The following is a 16,232-nucleotide window of genomic DNA, read 5'->3' as shown; positions in this document are numbered from 1 at the left end:
AACAAGTGCTTCTGGAACCTCACGGAGGGCAGGAGGACGTTAAAGGGAGGGGAGCCAGGAGGAACCTGGGCACCGCGCAGCCCAGGGAGACGGGGTCCCTGCCAAAGGCCCCGCAGGAAGGGACCGGACTGGGAGAGTCAGAGCCGGCGAGGGCAGATTCCACCTACTGCAGGGGCAGAGCTGAGGTGCACAGGCCGACGGAAAGCCGAACAGAGCAGGGGAGAGCAGGAGTGGGGATGGGGTGGGGTGGGATTCCTGGAGGTGACCTAGAGACTCGGAGCGGGAAGGGCTCAGGGAGAGTGCGGGATGCAGAGGGGTGCAGGCCAGGATGCTGGTCCCTTCAGGACGTGCGTGAGGAGAGGAGAGCAGTGTGGGGCAGAGCAGAGGGCCTGCCTGAAGAGGGGGAGGTGGTGGGGATGCGGACCCCAGTCAAGGAGGCTCTGGAAGCACCGCTGCCTGCCAGCCTGAGGACCGCAAGTGAACAGAGGAGCCCTGGGTCTGGGTTCAAGCAGGGGAATCACGTCAGCAACCAGCGAGGGGTGCGGAGAGGGGTGTAGCGCGTGCTGGGGTGCTCGGCCCCAGGGCTCCGTCTGCTTGCTCCCCTCACTGCCGGGCTGCTACTTCAGGAGATGAAGCCAGACCCCTGGGAAAGGCAGGGAAGGCCTCTGTGTATAGACATGTTAGAGAGCTACACATGCAGACCTTCCAGCTCTGCCTGCCGAGAAGGCTTAGCAATACGACAAACCCACGGCAACGAGCACACCCAGCACCAGCTCTTGATTCGTAAAGGGTATCGGGGATTTCTGGAAAATTGGGGGCTGGGGGGGGGGAGCAGAAGTCCCTTCTCCATGTCTGTAGGTGTGAAGGGCAGCCCTGGCCCAAACTCCAGGGCAATCTAAGAGACAACCTTAAGAGCTCTAGGAACTGGTTCACAGCTCGAATTAGGAAGGTGGAGGGCAGGGCAGCGCCTGAGCAAGCGGGAGGCGGCTCGGCCCTGGGATGCAGCAGAGCGGGTGCAAGAGGCTGCGTGGACGCAGAGCTGGCTTCCACCTGGCTCGCGTGCCCCGGCGGCCCGGCCTACTGCGCGGGGCCGAACCAACAGCCCTTCCCCCAGATTGGAAGCTTCTTGGGGGAGGGTCACAGAGCCGCCTCCACTATGGGCGGTGCCCGGCGCTGAGCCGGTGGCTGGTGAGGCCTCTCCGAGTCCGCCCCTTCCTCGGACTTGGGGGAAGCAGGTCGGGGTGGGGTAGATCCCGCAGTCTGGGCAGCGGGAGCGCCGGGGCCATTACGCTCTGACTCGCGGGAGGAGGGAGAGGGGGAGGCAGCGCGCATCGCGCTCCACTCCCTGTCGCTGCGCCGGCCCGCATTAAGAAGTGTCGCGCTCCACTTGGTGTGGGCTGCACCCAGAAGTCGCTCCCATCGGGCGGGTCTGGGGGTTCTCCCTGCGGCTTTCAGGGGAGGGCGGGGCGAGAAGGATCTGGGGCGGGACTAGGGTCTCTTTCGCTTTCCCTTTTGTTCTCCAACCGCCGCCGAGGTTCCGCGCGGGTGAGGAGAGGGCGGCTTCCCGGGTGGCTCCGCCTGTGCCCATACCCCCAGGCTCGCGGGGGCTCAGCGCCTTGCCGCCTCCGCGCACAAGTTGTGCCACGTGGCCTTGACCCCTGTGACTCCCCTGCAGCTCCCGGGCACGCACGAACGAGTCGACTCGCACGCTGGAAGCCAGTGAGTCGTCGGAGAGACTTGCTACCAAGAGCCCCGCGCGCCACGCCATGCCCGCCCGACTGGCCCCCGACGCCCTGCGCCCTACGGCCCTCACCCTTCCCGCACCCTGTGCTGCACGCTCTCCCCGGCCTGGCCCGCGCGCTACGTTTCTCGGCCTGCTGGGCCCTGGACCAGCTGCTGGGCTGCTGGGCTGCTGGGCGCCGGCCGCACGCCCGAGCGACCAGATCTGGCTGAGCGCCGCAGCGGGCGCCGGAGCGGCTCTGTCGCTGCTGCTGCTTGTCGGCCTGCCTGTGGCACTGCCGGACCTGCTGCTGCAAGCCTGGCGCCGTCCCTTCTGCTACCAGCCCCCTCCGCAGTGCTGGGCGCCCCCCACGCCCTGGCGCCCCGCGCGCAGCTTCAGCTTCTTCGGCGTCAACCTGTGCCTGCTCCCCGACGGGCTGGCGCACAACCAGCGGCGGGCCGAGACCGTGGGCGCCGTGCTGCTCGCCGGCCTGCGGCATTCGCCCTATGGGGCTACCGGCTGCAGTTGGCCAGTGCAGGGGTGCCGTGCCAGCGAGGCTGGACTTCATGTGCCTGCAGGACGTGTTCCATCTTCGCGCAGAGCGACGCCTGCTGAGCCGCCTGGCACCCAATCTGGGCCCGGTGTCGTACGACGTGGCACATTCGGCCTGCAGCCCGGGCTACACCTGAAGCTGCTGGGCAGCGGGCTGCTGCTGGCCTCGCGCTACCCGCTGCTACGCGCAGATTTCCAGTCCTTCCTCACGCACGTTGCGAGGATGCGCTGGCCTCCAAGTGACTACTTTCTGCACAGGTGTCCGCCCACCGGCCGCGGCGATCCGGAACCCGGAAGGGGGCGGGACATGGGGTCGAACGCGCGAAGGTCCCCAAGCGCAGCTGGGCATCCCGGACGGGCGCCACATCGTGGGCTTTCCTGCACTGCACGCATTTGCATTCGCCGAGCGGTGAGCCCGACTGGCTGCTCGTAGGCTCGTGGGCGGGCCGCCCCCCCTCACTCTGCGCGGAGTCCCAATCCTTGTCTGCACCTCCCCTCCCCCCACCGTTTATTCACTGCCCCAGGCGCCGCCAGTCCCTTCGAGTGCTGGTGGGCTCACAGATCGGGACCGGGCGGGGCGGGGGAAGGCGCGGGCGCAGCTGGGTGTCCAGGAGGCAGAATGGCACCTCGGACTGAGCCTTCCTTCCCTCCCCGTCCCTCTCCTCCAACCCACCCCGCCCCGCAGAGGACGGGCTCCTGCGCCGCACACAGCTGACGCTGTTGCTGGACTGGGCCGAGCTGTCCGAGGTTGAGAGCCGCCAAAGTGACGAGGCCGTGGCCTTCAGTGTGCGCCTGGGTGACCACAACTTCGACAACTGCGCGCTTAGGTGAGAAGAGGCTGCAGCGGGGCGGGCGGGCGGCCCCGCCCACCGAGCGCCGGCCTCTCCGCAGCCCACGCGCGGGAGCAGCGGCACCAGCTGTTCAGCCGCTTCCGGGACCGCCGCCGGCCGGGGACGCGCCGGGGTTGGGGGCGGACGGACCTAGGGCGGGCTCGCGGGCCAGGCTCCCACTGATACCGCCTCTCCCCACCGTCCTCCGCCCTCCCCAGGAACGCTGCTGAGATCCTGCAATCTCCGCCACTCCGTGGCCTGCCCCGCGGAGATGCTGAGGTGAGTGGCTACCTGGGGGCCAGGCAACGCCTGGAAGGAGGGATGCCCTGACCTTGGTGACACTGCCACCCTCCTCAGGGCCTTGGAAAGGAGGAAGGGCGCCGCCACTCCCTGGCAGGCCCTCCCAGGGGAGGCCGCCCGGCTGAGCACTGGCGGGCCGGCGCCTGGACTACGTCACCTACCGAGGAGGACCCGGAGGCGTTCTGAGCCCAGTACGTGCCAGAGCTCAGGGTGCTGGGCCTGCTGGCGCTGGGGCGACCCCTCAACCTGACTCCTGCCCCCAAGAGGTGGAACGGGTGACACTCAGCACCGCCCTGGTGGGGCTTACGGACCACCTGGCGGTGGGACTTGCAAGCCCTCCTAAGGCAGGTACGGAGGAGACAGGTGCCAGCACGGGTGGAAAGACAGACAGGAACACAGAACGCGAGCCTGGCCAGCCGCCACTGGAACAGGACGACTTCAGGAATCTTTATTGTGCGGGGCCCTCCCTCACACAGTCTCCTGGGCCCTGCGGTACTCATAGACGCTGCCCCGCTCAGGGAAGGCTAGGGGCTGCAGGAGCGACGCCGGCAGAGGGGCGGGGTCCTCTGGGTCCCCATAGCCCCCGCCGCCTGGTGTGTGGAGACAGAACACATCCTGTGGGGCGGAGGGGAGGTTCAGTGTGGGGATGGGCTCTGCCTGTCTCCTGCCGCCATCCCATCCCCGGCGGGGCAGTGCAGCCACAGCAGCCAGCTGGGACCCCAGAGTCTGCAGCCCCCATCCTTCAGGAGCCAAATTAAACTCCGTCTCTAGTTATCTGTGCGACTCCACTCACTCTGTGGGATGAGGGCAGCTGGGGGTGGGGGCGGGGATGGGCCAGGCCAGGCCGCAGTCCTTACCCCCGGGGACACGAGCACTGAGGTCTTCCCGCCCAGATTCACTGTCCGGCCGCCCTTCCGGATCAGTAGGTTTAGGCCACGAGTTCCGGGCTCGCCCCCTGCAAGAAGAGGCAAGGTAGGGGTGGCCCAGGAGGCAAGGAAGTGAGAGGCGTGGGGAGTTGGTGGGGGAATAGGGGGGTAGATGGGACAGGAGGTGGGTGGGGAACTGACGGCCGTGATGGGCTGGGGGGAGAGGGGAAGGGAGCCACTTACCCATAAGGCCATAAGGCTGGAAGGCGCGGCGCTCGGTCAGCACTGACAGTAGCGCCTCCTCACGAAAAAGCAGCTCGCGGATAACACCATCGCCGCCCCGGAAGCGGCCGCGCCCCCCAGACCCCAGTCTCAGTTCAAAGCGGCGCAGGATAACTGGGTACCTGCGCGGGGCCAGGGTCTCAGCCCAGCCTGCCCCGCCCCCGCTCCACCCCAGGCCCGGCTCCTCAGCCCCACCCCTTCCTGCAGCGCTCACCTGCTCTCCAGGATCTCGGGGTCGGTGATCCGTGTGTTGGTCATGTGGCTGTGCACACCGCTGCGCCCATGCCAGCCGGGGCCCGCGCCCGCGCCGCCCGCCACCGTCTCGTAGTAGCCCAGGTGGGCGTTGCCCAAGGTCACGTTGTTCATGCAGCCCTGGCGGGGACAAATGGCCGCTGCGCTGGCTGGGGGCGCGTCGCCTCTCGGCCGGTCGCAGCCTGCAGCCCTCCCTCCCCCCGCCCCCAGCAGCCCCAGAGCTGTGCCCACCGGCCCACCACACCTGGGAAGCAGCGCAGGCCCCGAAGGCCCCCAGGATGACGTCCACCACCCGCTGCGACGTAAGCACGTTGCCGCCCACCACCGCCGCCTCTGGGGACGGGTCCAGGATGGAGCCCTTAGGGATCACAACATGCACCGGTGCCAGGCAGCCCTGTGGGGAGAGGGGCCAGCGCTCAAGAAGAGTTGGGAGGTACACCACACGCGTCCCTAGGATCAGTCCGACCTTGGGCTGGCCTAGCCCCAGGCTCCCTCAGGGTGACGTGGGGCTTGGGGTTGACCTGCTGTCCGTGTGCGCACCACACCCTTGCACACCTGGTTGAGTGGGATGTCGCGGCCGACCAGACAGCGGAGGCAGTAGATGAGCGCAGACAGCGTGATGGCCCGAGGCGCGTTGAGGTTGCCGAACACCTCGGGCCCCGTGCCGCTGAAATCAAACACCGCGCTACCCTGCCCGCCAGAGAGGAGGGGAGAAGTCAGCAGCCGGGTGGCCACGGCCCTGATGCCTGGGGAGGTCCTTCCTCCCAAGACTGACCTCACTCACGTCGATCTGCACTCGGAGTCGGATGGGAGAACCGTCGTCCATGTGGTCCTCTGCAGACACCTCCAGGGGCAGGCCCTGGGCCTGCCGGGAGGTTCCAAAGGCCCGAAGCATGTCTCGCACAGCTAGCTCAGCGTTCGCCTGGTGGAGAGTATGTTCAGTAACGGCCGCGCCACCTTCCAGGTGGGCCAGGTGCCCCCCACCTCCGTCCACCTGCCTGGGGCAGGCACAGAGCTGCCGGCTCGCTCCTTCCCCCCGGCCCACCTGAATGTGGCCCATGTAGGCCTGTACCACATCCAGGCCGTACTGCCCAATGAGCTCGCCCACCAGCTGGATGCCCTTCTGGTTGGCTGCCACCTGGGCACGCAGATCTGACAGGTTGTCGTGCAGGTTCCGTGTTCCGCTGCAGCCTGGAATGTTGCCTGGTGCCCGCAGGGCTTCGGTTACCGCTGAATGGATGGGATCGCCACTGAGCCACTCAAAGTCCCAGGGCCACCTGGTGCCCTGCTCCACACCTGCTGTACTTCTCTGCTGGGGCACTTGCGGGGACCACATGTTGGCCCATCACTGGCTCCCCACTACCCTGCTGGCTCTTCCAGGTCCCTGAAAATCCCCAGCTTTCCCCCATCAGCTACTGAACCTTCTTCCCACACCACAATGCCCCAGGGCACCCTAGGATGGGACAAGCAGCTTTGACCGTGACCATGATCTCACGTGGGCTGGAGGTACCCGGGGCAGGGGGCAGGGCAGGGGGAAGGTTCCCTCAGCAAACTCTCCTCCCTCCTTCATTTCTCCTGCCCTACCTCCCCACCACCTGGCTCACACTCTCCAGCCTTTTCTGGGCACCCCTCCCCTCTCCCAGCAGGAAAAACCACTTCCCTTAACCCTCCCACACTCACACTGCCCTCAGCCCTGGGGCCCCGAACTCACCGCCACAGCCAGTCGTTTTGAAAGAGCGCCAGCATGGCTGCCTGTGCGCCCCGCCACCGCCCCCAAAAGATCTGGACAAGGCGTCCACCTCGGGCAGCAGTACGGGTTCTGGCCCCGTGGACCACTCCCTGCTTCGGGCAAGCTCCCCTCCTGAGTCTGGATCAGGGTCCTCTCAGGCTCCCTGGCCGCTGGGTCCTCTGCCAGACATGCCTGCACAGGTCCCTCGGTGACCCCTACCCTCTGCCCCCACCCCATACTGACCAAGGGAGCAGCCAGGCCTCAGTCACTCTGTTCGTGTTCTCAGCACCCACAACAGCCCATGGCTCTGTCACCCCACCTTCCACCCTGCCCACATCACCTGTTCTCACTCTGGGATGCCCCGTGGGCTCTCACACCAGCTGTCCCTGACCCCCAGGTGCCACTGCAGTCTCTGTCCCACCTTCCTGGCAACTGCAGTGCCAGGACCTCCATCCTACAGCTGTCCAAACTTGATTCCCTCCCCGCTGCCCAAGTCCCACCACTTACCAACCCTGACCTCCAAAACCCCCTCACCGTTGCCTCCCAGCTTGAGGCTCAGCATCTTCGAGGGCGAGAGCGGCTGCCCCCCCCACGCCCCCTGCCTGGCCTGCAGGAGCCTCCACGCGCCCTGCACGCAGGCAGGGGCTTGCCCGGTGCACAGGCAGCTCAGGCCCAGCTGAAGCCCTTCACGGCTGCCCAGTGACTGACCCAGGCCCCGAGAGCCTGCAGCCCCTGGCCGCTGGTGCCGCCGTGTCTCTGCAGTCCCCAGAGCCAGTGCAAACCCAGTGCAAATCATAAACGCCACCAGCAGCCGCCCCCCTCAAAACAGGCTCCTCCCCCTCCTGCACCCAGTCCCTTGGGTGTCCTGGCCAGCTCCCCACCCCCAAACCTTCCAGGCCTCCTTGGACCCAGGCAGAACTCAGCTCAGCTCGTCTGATCACCTCTGAGAGGCGATCTGCAACCACCCTGGGGGGTCACCGACCAGCTCCCTCAGCCTGGAGGCTGGCCTAGGCCAGGGGGGAGGGGGGCAGCGGGGGCTGCATCCCCGTGTCCGGCCCAGCCTGGCTGCACGAAGCGGCCAGGTGTTTCAGCCCCACCCCAGATCCGTTCCCACTCACCCTCCTCCTGGAAGACACCCGCCTGGACGAGTCTGAAGGACAGAAAGATGGCGCCCTCCTGCTGCAGGGTGGTGGAGTGGGGGGGCATGGAGCCCGGTGTGATGCCCCCAATGTCCGCATGGTGCCCACGGCTGGCCACGTAGAACACAGGCCGCGTCTGACCCGGCCAAAACACCTAGGGGTGAGGGCAACGGTCAGGGGCGCCGGCGGCCCTACCACCCGAGGTACCTGGGCAGCGACCCTCACCGGTGTGATGACGGTCAGGTCTGGCAGGTGGCTGCCCCCCGCGCAGGGGTGGTTGCTCAGCAGAACGTCGCCGGGATGGAGGTCAGCCCCCACGTGCTGGATCTGAAGCCAGGAGACAGGTGCAGAGTGGGGAGGGGGCCGGTGCAAGGGGCGGGGGGCAGGGAGAGGGGCCCGCCGAACCTGGAACTGCACCGTCTCCTGCATGGCACCCAGGTGCACAGGGATGTGAGGGGCGTTGGAGACCAGCCCCCCGTCGGGCCCAAAGAGGGCGCAGGAGAAGTCCAGGCGCTCCTTGATGTTGGTGGAGATGGCCGTGCGCTGCAGGATGCGGCCCATCTGCTCTGGGGACACAGAGTGACCAGATGCCCGCTGGCCCCACCCCATCCACAGCGCATCCCCGGGGTACGGAGAGGCAGGGCCCACCGCCTTCAAGGCCTCTGAGTCCCGGACCCAGGACCCGAAGCGGGCGATGGTCCACCCAGACACTGCGAGGCCATGGCCAAGCCACATCTTACTCGTGAAGGGCACCCCCTTCCTCCCCAGCCCTGCCCAGCGCCACCATCAGCCCTACGCCCTGCTTCGCACGTTAAGAAACTGGTGCGGGGCACGGGCTTCGGAGCCTGGGTTCACCGTGCGGAGCCCAGACCACACGGTGCCGGGAGGAGAAGAGCGCCCACCCTGCCCAGGGCCTGCGCCACCGCAGGACGCCTTCCGCTTCCGCCCCTTCCCCCGGGTCACGCTTTCTCTCCGCACACCCCTGCCTGGTGCGCCGCAGGGAGCGGGGCGGGGGAGCAGGATGGTGGAAGCCACTCACCAGCAATGCTCATGAAGCGATGGGAGAAGATGGACAGGTGGATGGGGTCGAGCTGGGCACCCACCGTGCCGGGGGCCTCAGCCCCCACGGAGATGCGGATGTCCCCAGTCTCAGTCACCTCCGCCTGGCAGGCTGGCTCCACCAGGATGGTACTGCGGGCAGGGCAGCAAAGGGGCTGCAGGAGCCAGGCCACACACCCCTCCCAAGCAGGGACCCCACGTGCCCAGGCCCAGAAGCAGCCCAACCAGGAAGGGACCCGAGAGCCCTTCAGGCTCCTGCAGCCTGGGCCCCACGGGTCACCCCAGCCCCGGCAGCCGTGGCCCCGGCCCTCAGCCCACCTGTTGCTGTCAATGAGGAGGCAGGGCCCCTGCAGCTTGTGCCCAGCGCCCAGCTCGCCCAACAGGTACACGGGGGTCTCCTGGTAGCCCCCCTCGAAGTAGCAACGGGTCGTCTGAGGAGGGCGTCAGGTGAGCGAAGTTCCTAGGACCGGTGCCCTCCCTGCGTCTCCCCCTCCACACCTGTCCCCGTGTCCCAGTGGGTGTGGGTGGACGGGCACAGGCAGGGCCACCAACCTTGTCTACCCGGGGAGGCCCACTCTGGGCTTTCGGGACGTACTCGAGGCGAAGGCCACTGCGGCCAGTGCCCCTCACCCGCACGTCGTCCACCACCACTGGCCGCTCAGGGATGATGAAGCCAAACTCCCTCATGTACCTGCACACCCGGAGGTCCCGGGAGCCATCAGGGCGGGCAGCCAGGCCAGCGGACGCCAGCCAGGGCTCCCGAGACGCGGAGCTCACATACCTCTCGACGAAGCCTGCCCCGAAGTCGCCCGCTCGGGGTGAGTGGGCCGTGGCCGGGTGCTGGTGGGCGGACACCATCAGGGCGCAGTCCGTGCCCTGGTAGCGCAGGTGCAGGAAGCTCTCGGTGCTGATCTGAGCCCTGCAGCGGCGACAGGCAGGGCACTCGCACTGGGTACCCTTGAGGACACCCAGGCCACCCCTCCCTGACTGCCGCCGAAGAGGCCCCAAGTGCAGCGGCTCGGGTGCGGCAGGCCCTCCACCTGGCCCGGCAGCCCCCGGAGCCCCACCTGGGGAAGCCCTGGGCCCGCAAGGCATCCACGCACTGCTCCTCCAGGCGGCTCAGCCTCTGGTCCAGCTGCACAAAGGTCTCGGGCGCGTAGGGCAGGGAGCAGGGCTCCTGTGCCTCGTGTACCACGTCTGCCAGGGCCAGCCCCAGTGCTGACAGCAGCCCACTATGCCTAGGGGGACAGGGACCGCACAGCGAAAGGGTGGGGTGCCTCCCACAGTGGCCCCCCGGCCCCAGGACACACGCACCACACCCAGACACACCTATGAATGTGCACGGTGTCCATGCCCAGGGCCCGGGCGATGGCGCAAGCGTGCTGCCCACCAGCTCCCCCAAAGCAAGCCAGCACGTGGGCCGAGGGGTCGTGGCCTCGCGCCTGGGGAGCCAGAAGGGGATCAGTGGCCGACCCTGCCCCGCCCGGCCCTCCCCCATCCTGCCCCCACCCCTGGGCGAGGGGAGAGGCGGCTGTACCTGCGTGAGCGCGCGGATGGGCCGGCACATGGCCTCGTTGGCCACACGCACAAACCCCATGGCCACCTCCTCCAGGCTCAGTGGGGAGGCCGGACAAGGCCCGTTGGTCAGGAAGCTGTTGACCTCGGTGGCTACAGCCTCCAGGGCCTTTCGGGACGCCTCCGGGGACAGTGGCTGGTCCTCTCCCGGCCCAAAAATGCGGGGGAAGGAGGCAGGCAGCAGGCGACCCAGGACCAGATTAGCATCCGTCACGGTCACAGGGCCTCCTGGGAGGTGTGCACGGTGTGGGGCTGGAGGTGAGCGCCGGGAGCGGGCAGTGGGGGTGGGGCTGGAGGGGTCGCTGGGCCTGGGCCGTGTGGGAAGGGGACTGGCAGAGCACGTGCCAGCTCTTACCTTTGCGGTAGCAGGCGGGGCCGGGGTGGGCTCCTGCAGACTCTGGCCCCACCACGAAGAGGCCTGACCTTTGGAGAGGGGAATTGGAGGTGGAGGTGGGCTGGGAGGCAGGGCTGGGAGGCAGGGCTGGGGGTCCGCCGAGGTGCGGGATGGGGCTGACCTGAAGAAGAGGCGGGAGCCCCCACCAGCTGCCACGGTGTTGATGTCCAGCTGGGGGGCCTGGAGGGTGACACCAGCTGTGCTGGCCTCGAAGACGTGTTCAAATTCGCCAGCATAGCGGCTCACGTCGGTAGACGTGCCTGGCGGGAGACGGGGTGACGAGGGGTCATCCACAGACCTGGATGCCCGGCATTGCCCAGCCCGGCATCTGAGGCTCCCCCGGGCCCCCCCTCAGGCCCTCATACCTCCCATGTCAAAGCCGATGACAGGATGGCCACCCTCCACCCGGTAGGTGGTGGCTGAGTACCCAACGACGCCCCCAGCAGGGCCCGAGAGCACAGCGCGGGAGCCACTGAAGGAGTCCATGGGCGCCAGGCCACCATCGGAGCGCATGAACAGCACCTGCACGTCCTGTGGGCAGGCAGGTGGGCAGTGAGGGGCGGGGCGGCGCAGGGCGGGGGTGGCCGGGGCGGGCCGGCGGGGGGCCTCACCTTGAGCTGACCCTGGAAGCCACGGCGGAAGCCCTGCACGTAGCGCTGGATGGTGGGTGTGAGGTAGGCGTCGGCGCAGGCAGTGTGCCCCCGGGGCACGATGCGCACCATGGGCATGGCCTCCGAGGACAGTGACACGTGTGTGAAGCCCAGCTCGCGGGCCAGGGCGCCCACCTGCTGCTCGTGCTGGGCCCACCTACGATGGCGTCCGAGTGCCGCTGAGCTAGCTGCCCACCCGCTGGCCCACCTGCCGCCCGCACCCCCAGCCAGCCCACACTCACGTGTATGAGTGCATGAGCACCACGGCCAGGCTGCGGATGCCTCGGGACAGGAGCCCCTCCAGCTTCCCTCGCAGGCCCCCCAGGTCCACAGGCCGCTGCACCTCCAGCAGGTCCCCTGTGCGGCCTGCAGGGAAGCCCGCCGCTGCCCCGTCAAAGGCCCATCTGGGCCTGCTGCCCTGCGCCCCAACACTCGGGCATCCGTACCTTTCACGGGCATCCCAGCACCTGGCTCCTCTCGATACAGCACCACACGCTCGTCCACTTCCAGCACCTCCTCGTACAGCATCTCGGGCATGGGCACGGCCTGAGGGCAGGCAGAGGCTCAGAGGAGTCCCAGGCCTGAGGGTCCCTGCTGGGGCCCTGCACGGGTGGGGCAATGCAGGCGAGCAGATGTGTCCCAACAGGCCAGTCCACAGGCCCAGGAGACACAGTGAGACAGGGTGACACAGTCAGAGCGGGTGGCCCCAGGAAGGCCCCCCCGGGGGGCGGCTCTCTGCCCCCAGGCCTCTGAGTGCAGCCAACTGCCCCACCCCCACAAAGGCAGCTCCTTCCCAGAGCCCAACCGTGGGGGTGAGGGTCAGGGTCCAAGACTGGGCGGAGCGGCAGACAGGCATAGGACAACACGTGACCAGTCAGGGCTAGGGGGACGCAGCATCCCACTACGAGTGCCCGGAACCTCCTCTCTATCAGCTGGTGGCCTTGGGCTGGCACTGACCCTTCCAAGGACCGCCCTCCCTGCGGGGCCACGGCACTCCAGGGAAAACATGTGCTGCAGAGCTGGCCACCTGCTGGCGTGATGAACTCACCAGGTCAAAGAGGTCTTCACGGGCCTGGGTGCCCACATGCAGCAGGTCTCGGAAGCCGCGAGTCACCAGCAGTGCCACCCGCTCCCCGCGCCGTTCCAGCAGCGCGTTGGTAGCTACCGTGGTGCCCATGCGGATGCTGGCGATGCGACTGGTGTCCAGCGGCCGGTCCCGCGGCAACAGCATGCCCCCCTCCTGGGAACCACGTGGTCAGCCATCAGGCCTCTGGCCCCAAGTCCCTCCCCACCCCACCACTCTGCCCTGGCCACCTGCTCCAGGATGCGGCGGATGCCCTCGGTGGGTGCGTCCACATAGTTGGCGGGGTCTTCTGAGAGCAGCTTTAAGACTCTCACGTGCCCCCCTGGGCACTGGGCAAAGACATCTGTGAAGGTGCCTCCGCGGTCAATGGCAAAGTGGAAGCGCCCCTCCGGGCTGCCCATGGTGGTGGGGCTGGAGTCCAGCAGCGACTCTTCAGCCGGCAGTCCTGGGAGCACTGGACAGAGGCAGTGGGTCAGCAGGGAGGCCTGGGGGGCATCCTGGGATGGGGAGAAGACAGGGGTTCCACGCCCATGAGGGGCCCTGGGTGGAGCCAGAGCTGGGCAAGTCCTGCAGGGCCTCATGACCCCCACTCCCCAGTTTCAGTGCGCAGGGTTGCAAGGGACCCCAGGGCCTGGAGCAGGCCTTTCAGAGGAGGAGGCGCGGCGGGAGCCCTCGGGCTGGGGTTTCTGGGCCCTTAAGCACGAAGAGGCACGTGGGTTGGGGGCTGGTGAGAAAAGGCCCACTTCCCAAAGGCTCGACCTTGGAGCAGAGGCCGAGCGGGACACGGGGACGGGGCGGAGCCTGCGCAGACGACGGGGCGGGGCCGAGAGGCGAAGGGGAGCGGGCGGTGGGGGCGAGTGGGGCCGGGGGTGCGGACGGGGGAGCGGGGAGGATCCTGGCGCGGCGCCCACCTGGCCTGTCGGCTCCGGTCGCTCGCCGTCCGTTCGGCCGCACTCGCTCTGGGCCCTGCCCGCGCCCTCCCCCAGCCCGGAAGCGGGGCCCGCCGGGCTCTCCGGTTGCGTCAGGCTCGGGTGGCCCGGAGCCGCGGGCGGCAGGCGTCTCCATCCAGATCCCCGGCGGGGCGGCGCCGTGCCGGCGCGGCCCCACCCCGCGGCCCGGCCCCCGGGCACCTGGGCTCTGCGGCCGCCCGGCCCTGCGCCGGTCCGGAGCTCGCTGAGCGCGGGCGCCCCGGGTGCCCTCCTCCAGGTGCCCCGGGGCAGGCGGAGCGCAGACGACCTCGGACCGCGCCCCGCAGCGTGCGGCGGTGGTGGCGGCCCGGGGTGGGGGATGGGTGACGCGGGAGGGCAGAATTGAGTGGTCCGACCCGCGGCGGGGGGGCAGGGGGGCGTCCTGGAGAAACCCCTCACTCCCCGTGGGCGCGCCAGGCGCTGTGGGCTGGGGGCCCTCCACGCCGCCCTCCCAGGCCGACCGCGCGACGCTCGGGCTGATATCGCCAGACGCTGTGGTCAGTCTCGGGACCACGGGGCGGGTGGCTGCCCTTCCCTGGCCCGTTTGCCGGCGAGCTGAAAGCTGCCCGGGTGCCTGCCCAGGCCTGAGGTGGGCTGGAGCTGTGAGGGGCCGCAAAGGAACGGTGGGGGATAGGGGGCTTCCCAAGCAGAGGAACAGCAGGTGAAGGGGCCACCTCACCTCACGGGCCAGGCAGACAGGTGGCCAGACAGGCAGGGACACGGTCCATGCCCTGGCCCCATCCCACCCCAGACTCTACCGCTTCCTTGAGCCTTGCTGGCCCTTGAAGTCTGCTTGGTCCCAAGAGGAGAGAGGGAGGTTGGCTGCTGTGAGAGCACAGGGTCTGGGCCGCAACCCAGGCTGCAGCAGGGCTCCCCACGGACTGGTGGCCTCTGGCCGCCTCACATCCTCTGTATGATGGGGCATTAAAGGGCAGCCTCACGGCTCCCTCACTTCAGTCTAGCGCTGCTCTGAGGTCACTCAGAGATGTCACCCTCTCCCCGCTGCACCCCTAGAAGAGCCCCCCGACTCCATTCCTCGCCCCTTCCTCCACAGCACCTGTCAGCACCCGACAGAACACGGCTGCACGGGAGCAGGGATTTCTCCCACTTTTCGCTGTCCTGCACGGCTCGGTGAGTGCAGCCTGCGGGTCCCTGAGGAGACCCCCACGGCCCTGGCCCACGCACCTCTTTCAGCATCCCTGAAGTTGATGGTTCTGCGCCGGGGCAGGCGGGGGCTGGCGGGCACCTCGGCCAGGAGCCCGGAGCTGCAGAAGCTCAGGCCGATGCCCCGGTTCCTGAGCACCAGCTTCAGCTGCTCGTTCTCCTGGATGAGCTGCACGAGCCGCCGCAGCTCCTGGTTCTCCTGTGCCAGCCGCTGGATCTCCTGCTGCAGGCCCTCGCAGCTGCTGAGGAGGGACATGCCTGGCAGCGGTGGGCGGCAGCTGCCGGCAGCTGGCGGGCTGGCCGGGGGCAGCAGACCCTGCCATTGTGAGGTCAGCACTGCCCCTCAGCCGCATTCCAGGGCCTCAGAGCACCTGGAGCAGGGCAAACTTAACCTCTGACCTCTGGCCCCCTGAGGGTTGAATGGCTAGAGGAGCCCAGACCTGCCTCAGGCCTGGAGTCCCCCTAGGAAGCTCCTCCTGGAGGACAGAAGCTTCTGCATCCTAGCCCAGGATGGCGGTGTTGCAGGTAGAGGGCTGCGAGATTCAGGCATCCTTCCCCACCCATCTGGCCACCAGCTGCTCGTGCCATGTTGTGGGGCTGGCTGACTGGGCACAGTCCCAGAGGCGGTCGTGGCCAGCACAGCCTCTGAAGGGGTCGGGAGAGTGGATGTTTGAGCTGCCCTGAGGGAGGGGGCATCTCTGGCCCAACAGCAAGGGGGAGCTGGACTGTGGAGGCGAAGGTGGGTCAGAGCTTGGGGGCGTGGGGTGAGCCAACGAGCACCTCAGGGCAAGGCTGGAGGCAAAGTGGTCCTGCTGCTGGGGTGGTAGGGAGTGTCACTGTCACAGGGAGGACGAGGCACCACATTCAGGGCCACACCTCAGGGCATGGGCGGGGAGGGCAGGGAGCAGGGAGGCCCCAGGAGACGTTGAGGACAGCAGGTTCCTGGGGGCAGGGGGGCCGCCTCAAGGACAACTGGGTTTACACTTGAGATCATATAAAGGACTTCTTTCCTTCACCCAGTCTGGCTTCCAATGGGACGGCTCTGTGCAGCTGGCATTATTTTGTGTCATTTCTTCCATCATGATCATTGTTTATTTCACATCGTCGTTTCCTTTTTGCGGGTCTGCTGTTTCCAGTTGTTAACCAGTAGTTTTCCTGGGATTTGCATGTCATTTCCCCACTGCTCCAGGGTGACACGCTGGCAGGAAGTTCTCGCCAGTGCTGAGCATGGGGGGACGGTCCTGAGAGCAGTTTCCGGGAGACTGGGGAGCAGCCACACTTAATCTCGATGGAAGTGATGTCAATTTTGATGGTTTCTGTAAGTGGGAAATAATCCTCATTCTAAGGGTTATGAAGTAGAGTGTTTATGCAGAACTAGAGATCTTACCCCCAAACGACGACAGGCTCAGGGCAGTCAACTTCCAGCTCAGACGCTCTCTGGAGGCCAGAGGGTAGACTGTGGTAGGCAGAATTCTAAGAAGGCCCCCAAGTTTTCCTGCCCTGGCACACGCGCCCTGCATAATTCCAGTACTGTGAGTAGAATGGCTTTTACACCCATGATTGTGTTATGACACAGCTGAGGTATAAAGGGATATTATCCTGGGCAGACCTGGCTTAATCAGGAGATCCCATATAAGGACGGCTTTCTTCCTGGAGGAAGGATGCAAA

The 16,232-nt window shown here is 67.4% G+C and overlaps 1 protein-coding gene and 2 pseudogenes across 6 annotated transcripts; 1 reads left to right on the top strand and 2 right to left on the bottom strand.

Annotated features, from left to right (window-relative positions):
• Positions 1-416: 416 nt before the first annotated feature.
• Positions 417-3,788, top strand: LOC307176044 (sphingomyelin phosphodiesterase 5-like; annotated as a pseudogene). The gene is made up of 6 exons: positions 417-477; positions 1,676-2,530; positions 2,562-2,681; positions 2,958-3,099; positions 3,321-3,404; positions 3,460-3,788. The product of its transcript is annotated as a sphingomyelin phosphodiesterase 5-like (transcript).
• OPLAH (5-oxoprolinase, ATP-hydrolysing) lies at positions 3,765-13,795 on the bottom strand. Of its 4 annotated transcripts, none has more exons than XM_079901442.1 (27): positions 13,344-13,795; positions 12,663-12,929; positions 12,397-12,588; positions 11,795-11,894; positions 11,591-11,714; positions 11,310-11,505; positions 11,064-11,229; positions 10,820-10,958; positions 10,660-10,727; positions 10,267-10,532; positions 10,059-10,171; positions 9,797-9,967; positions 9,511-9,648; positions 9,282-9,420; positions 9,048-9,160; positions 8,710-8,861; positions 8,076-8,236; positions 7,896-7,997; positions 7,650-7,824; positions 5,848-6,032; positions 5,578-5,724; positions 5,358-5,492; positions 5,047-5,196; positions 4,765-4,922; positions 4,512-4,672; positions 4,260-4,357; positions 3,765-4,017 (listed from the first exon to the last, which is right to left on the bottom strand). In XM_079901442.1, the coding sequence occupies exons 2-27, from the start codon at positions 12,831-12,833 to the stop codon at positions 3,871-3,873; spliced, it is 3,867 nt and encodes a 1,288-aa protein (XP_079757568.1). In that variant the 5' UTR covers positions 12,834-12,929; positions 13,344-13,795; the 3' UTR covers positions 3,765-3,870. The 4 variants fall into 4 exon arrangements, with proteins under 4 accessions (XP_079757568.1, XP_079757565.1, XP_079757566.1 ...); XM_079901439.1 differs by having other exon boundaries at positions 12,663-12,886; positions 13,344-13,611; XM_079901440.1 differs by having other exon boundaries at positions 5,587-5,724; positions 12,663-12,886; positions 13,344-13,611.
• A 42-nt stretch (positions 13,796-13,837) lies between these two features.
• Positions 13,838-15,424, bottom strand: LOC307175843 (annotated as a pseudogene). The gene has a single exon. The product of its transcript is annotated as an uncharacterized misc_RNA (transcript).
• Positions 15,425-16,232: the final 808 nt, after the last annotated feature.

Source organism: Stenella coeruleoalba, assembly GCF_951394435.1.
Source record: "Stenella coeruleoalba genome assembly, chromosome: 17".
NCBI lineage: Eukaryota > Metazoa > Chordata > Mammalia > Artiodactyla > Delphinidae > Stenella > Stenella coeruleoalba.
This window is presented reverse-complemented; position numbering and strand designations above follow the sequence as displayed.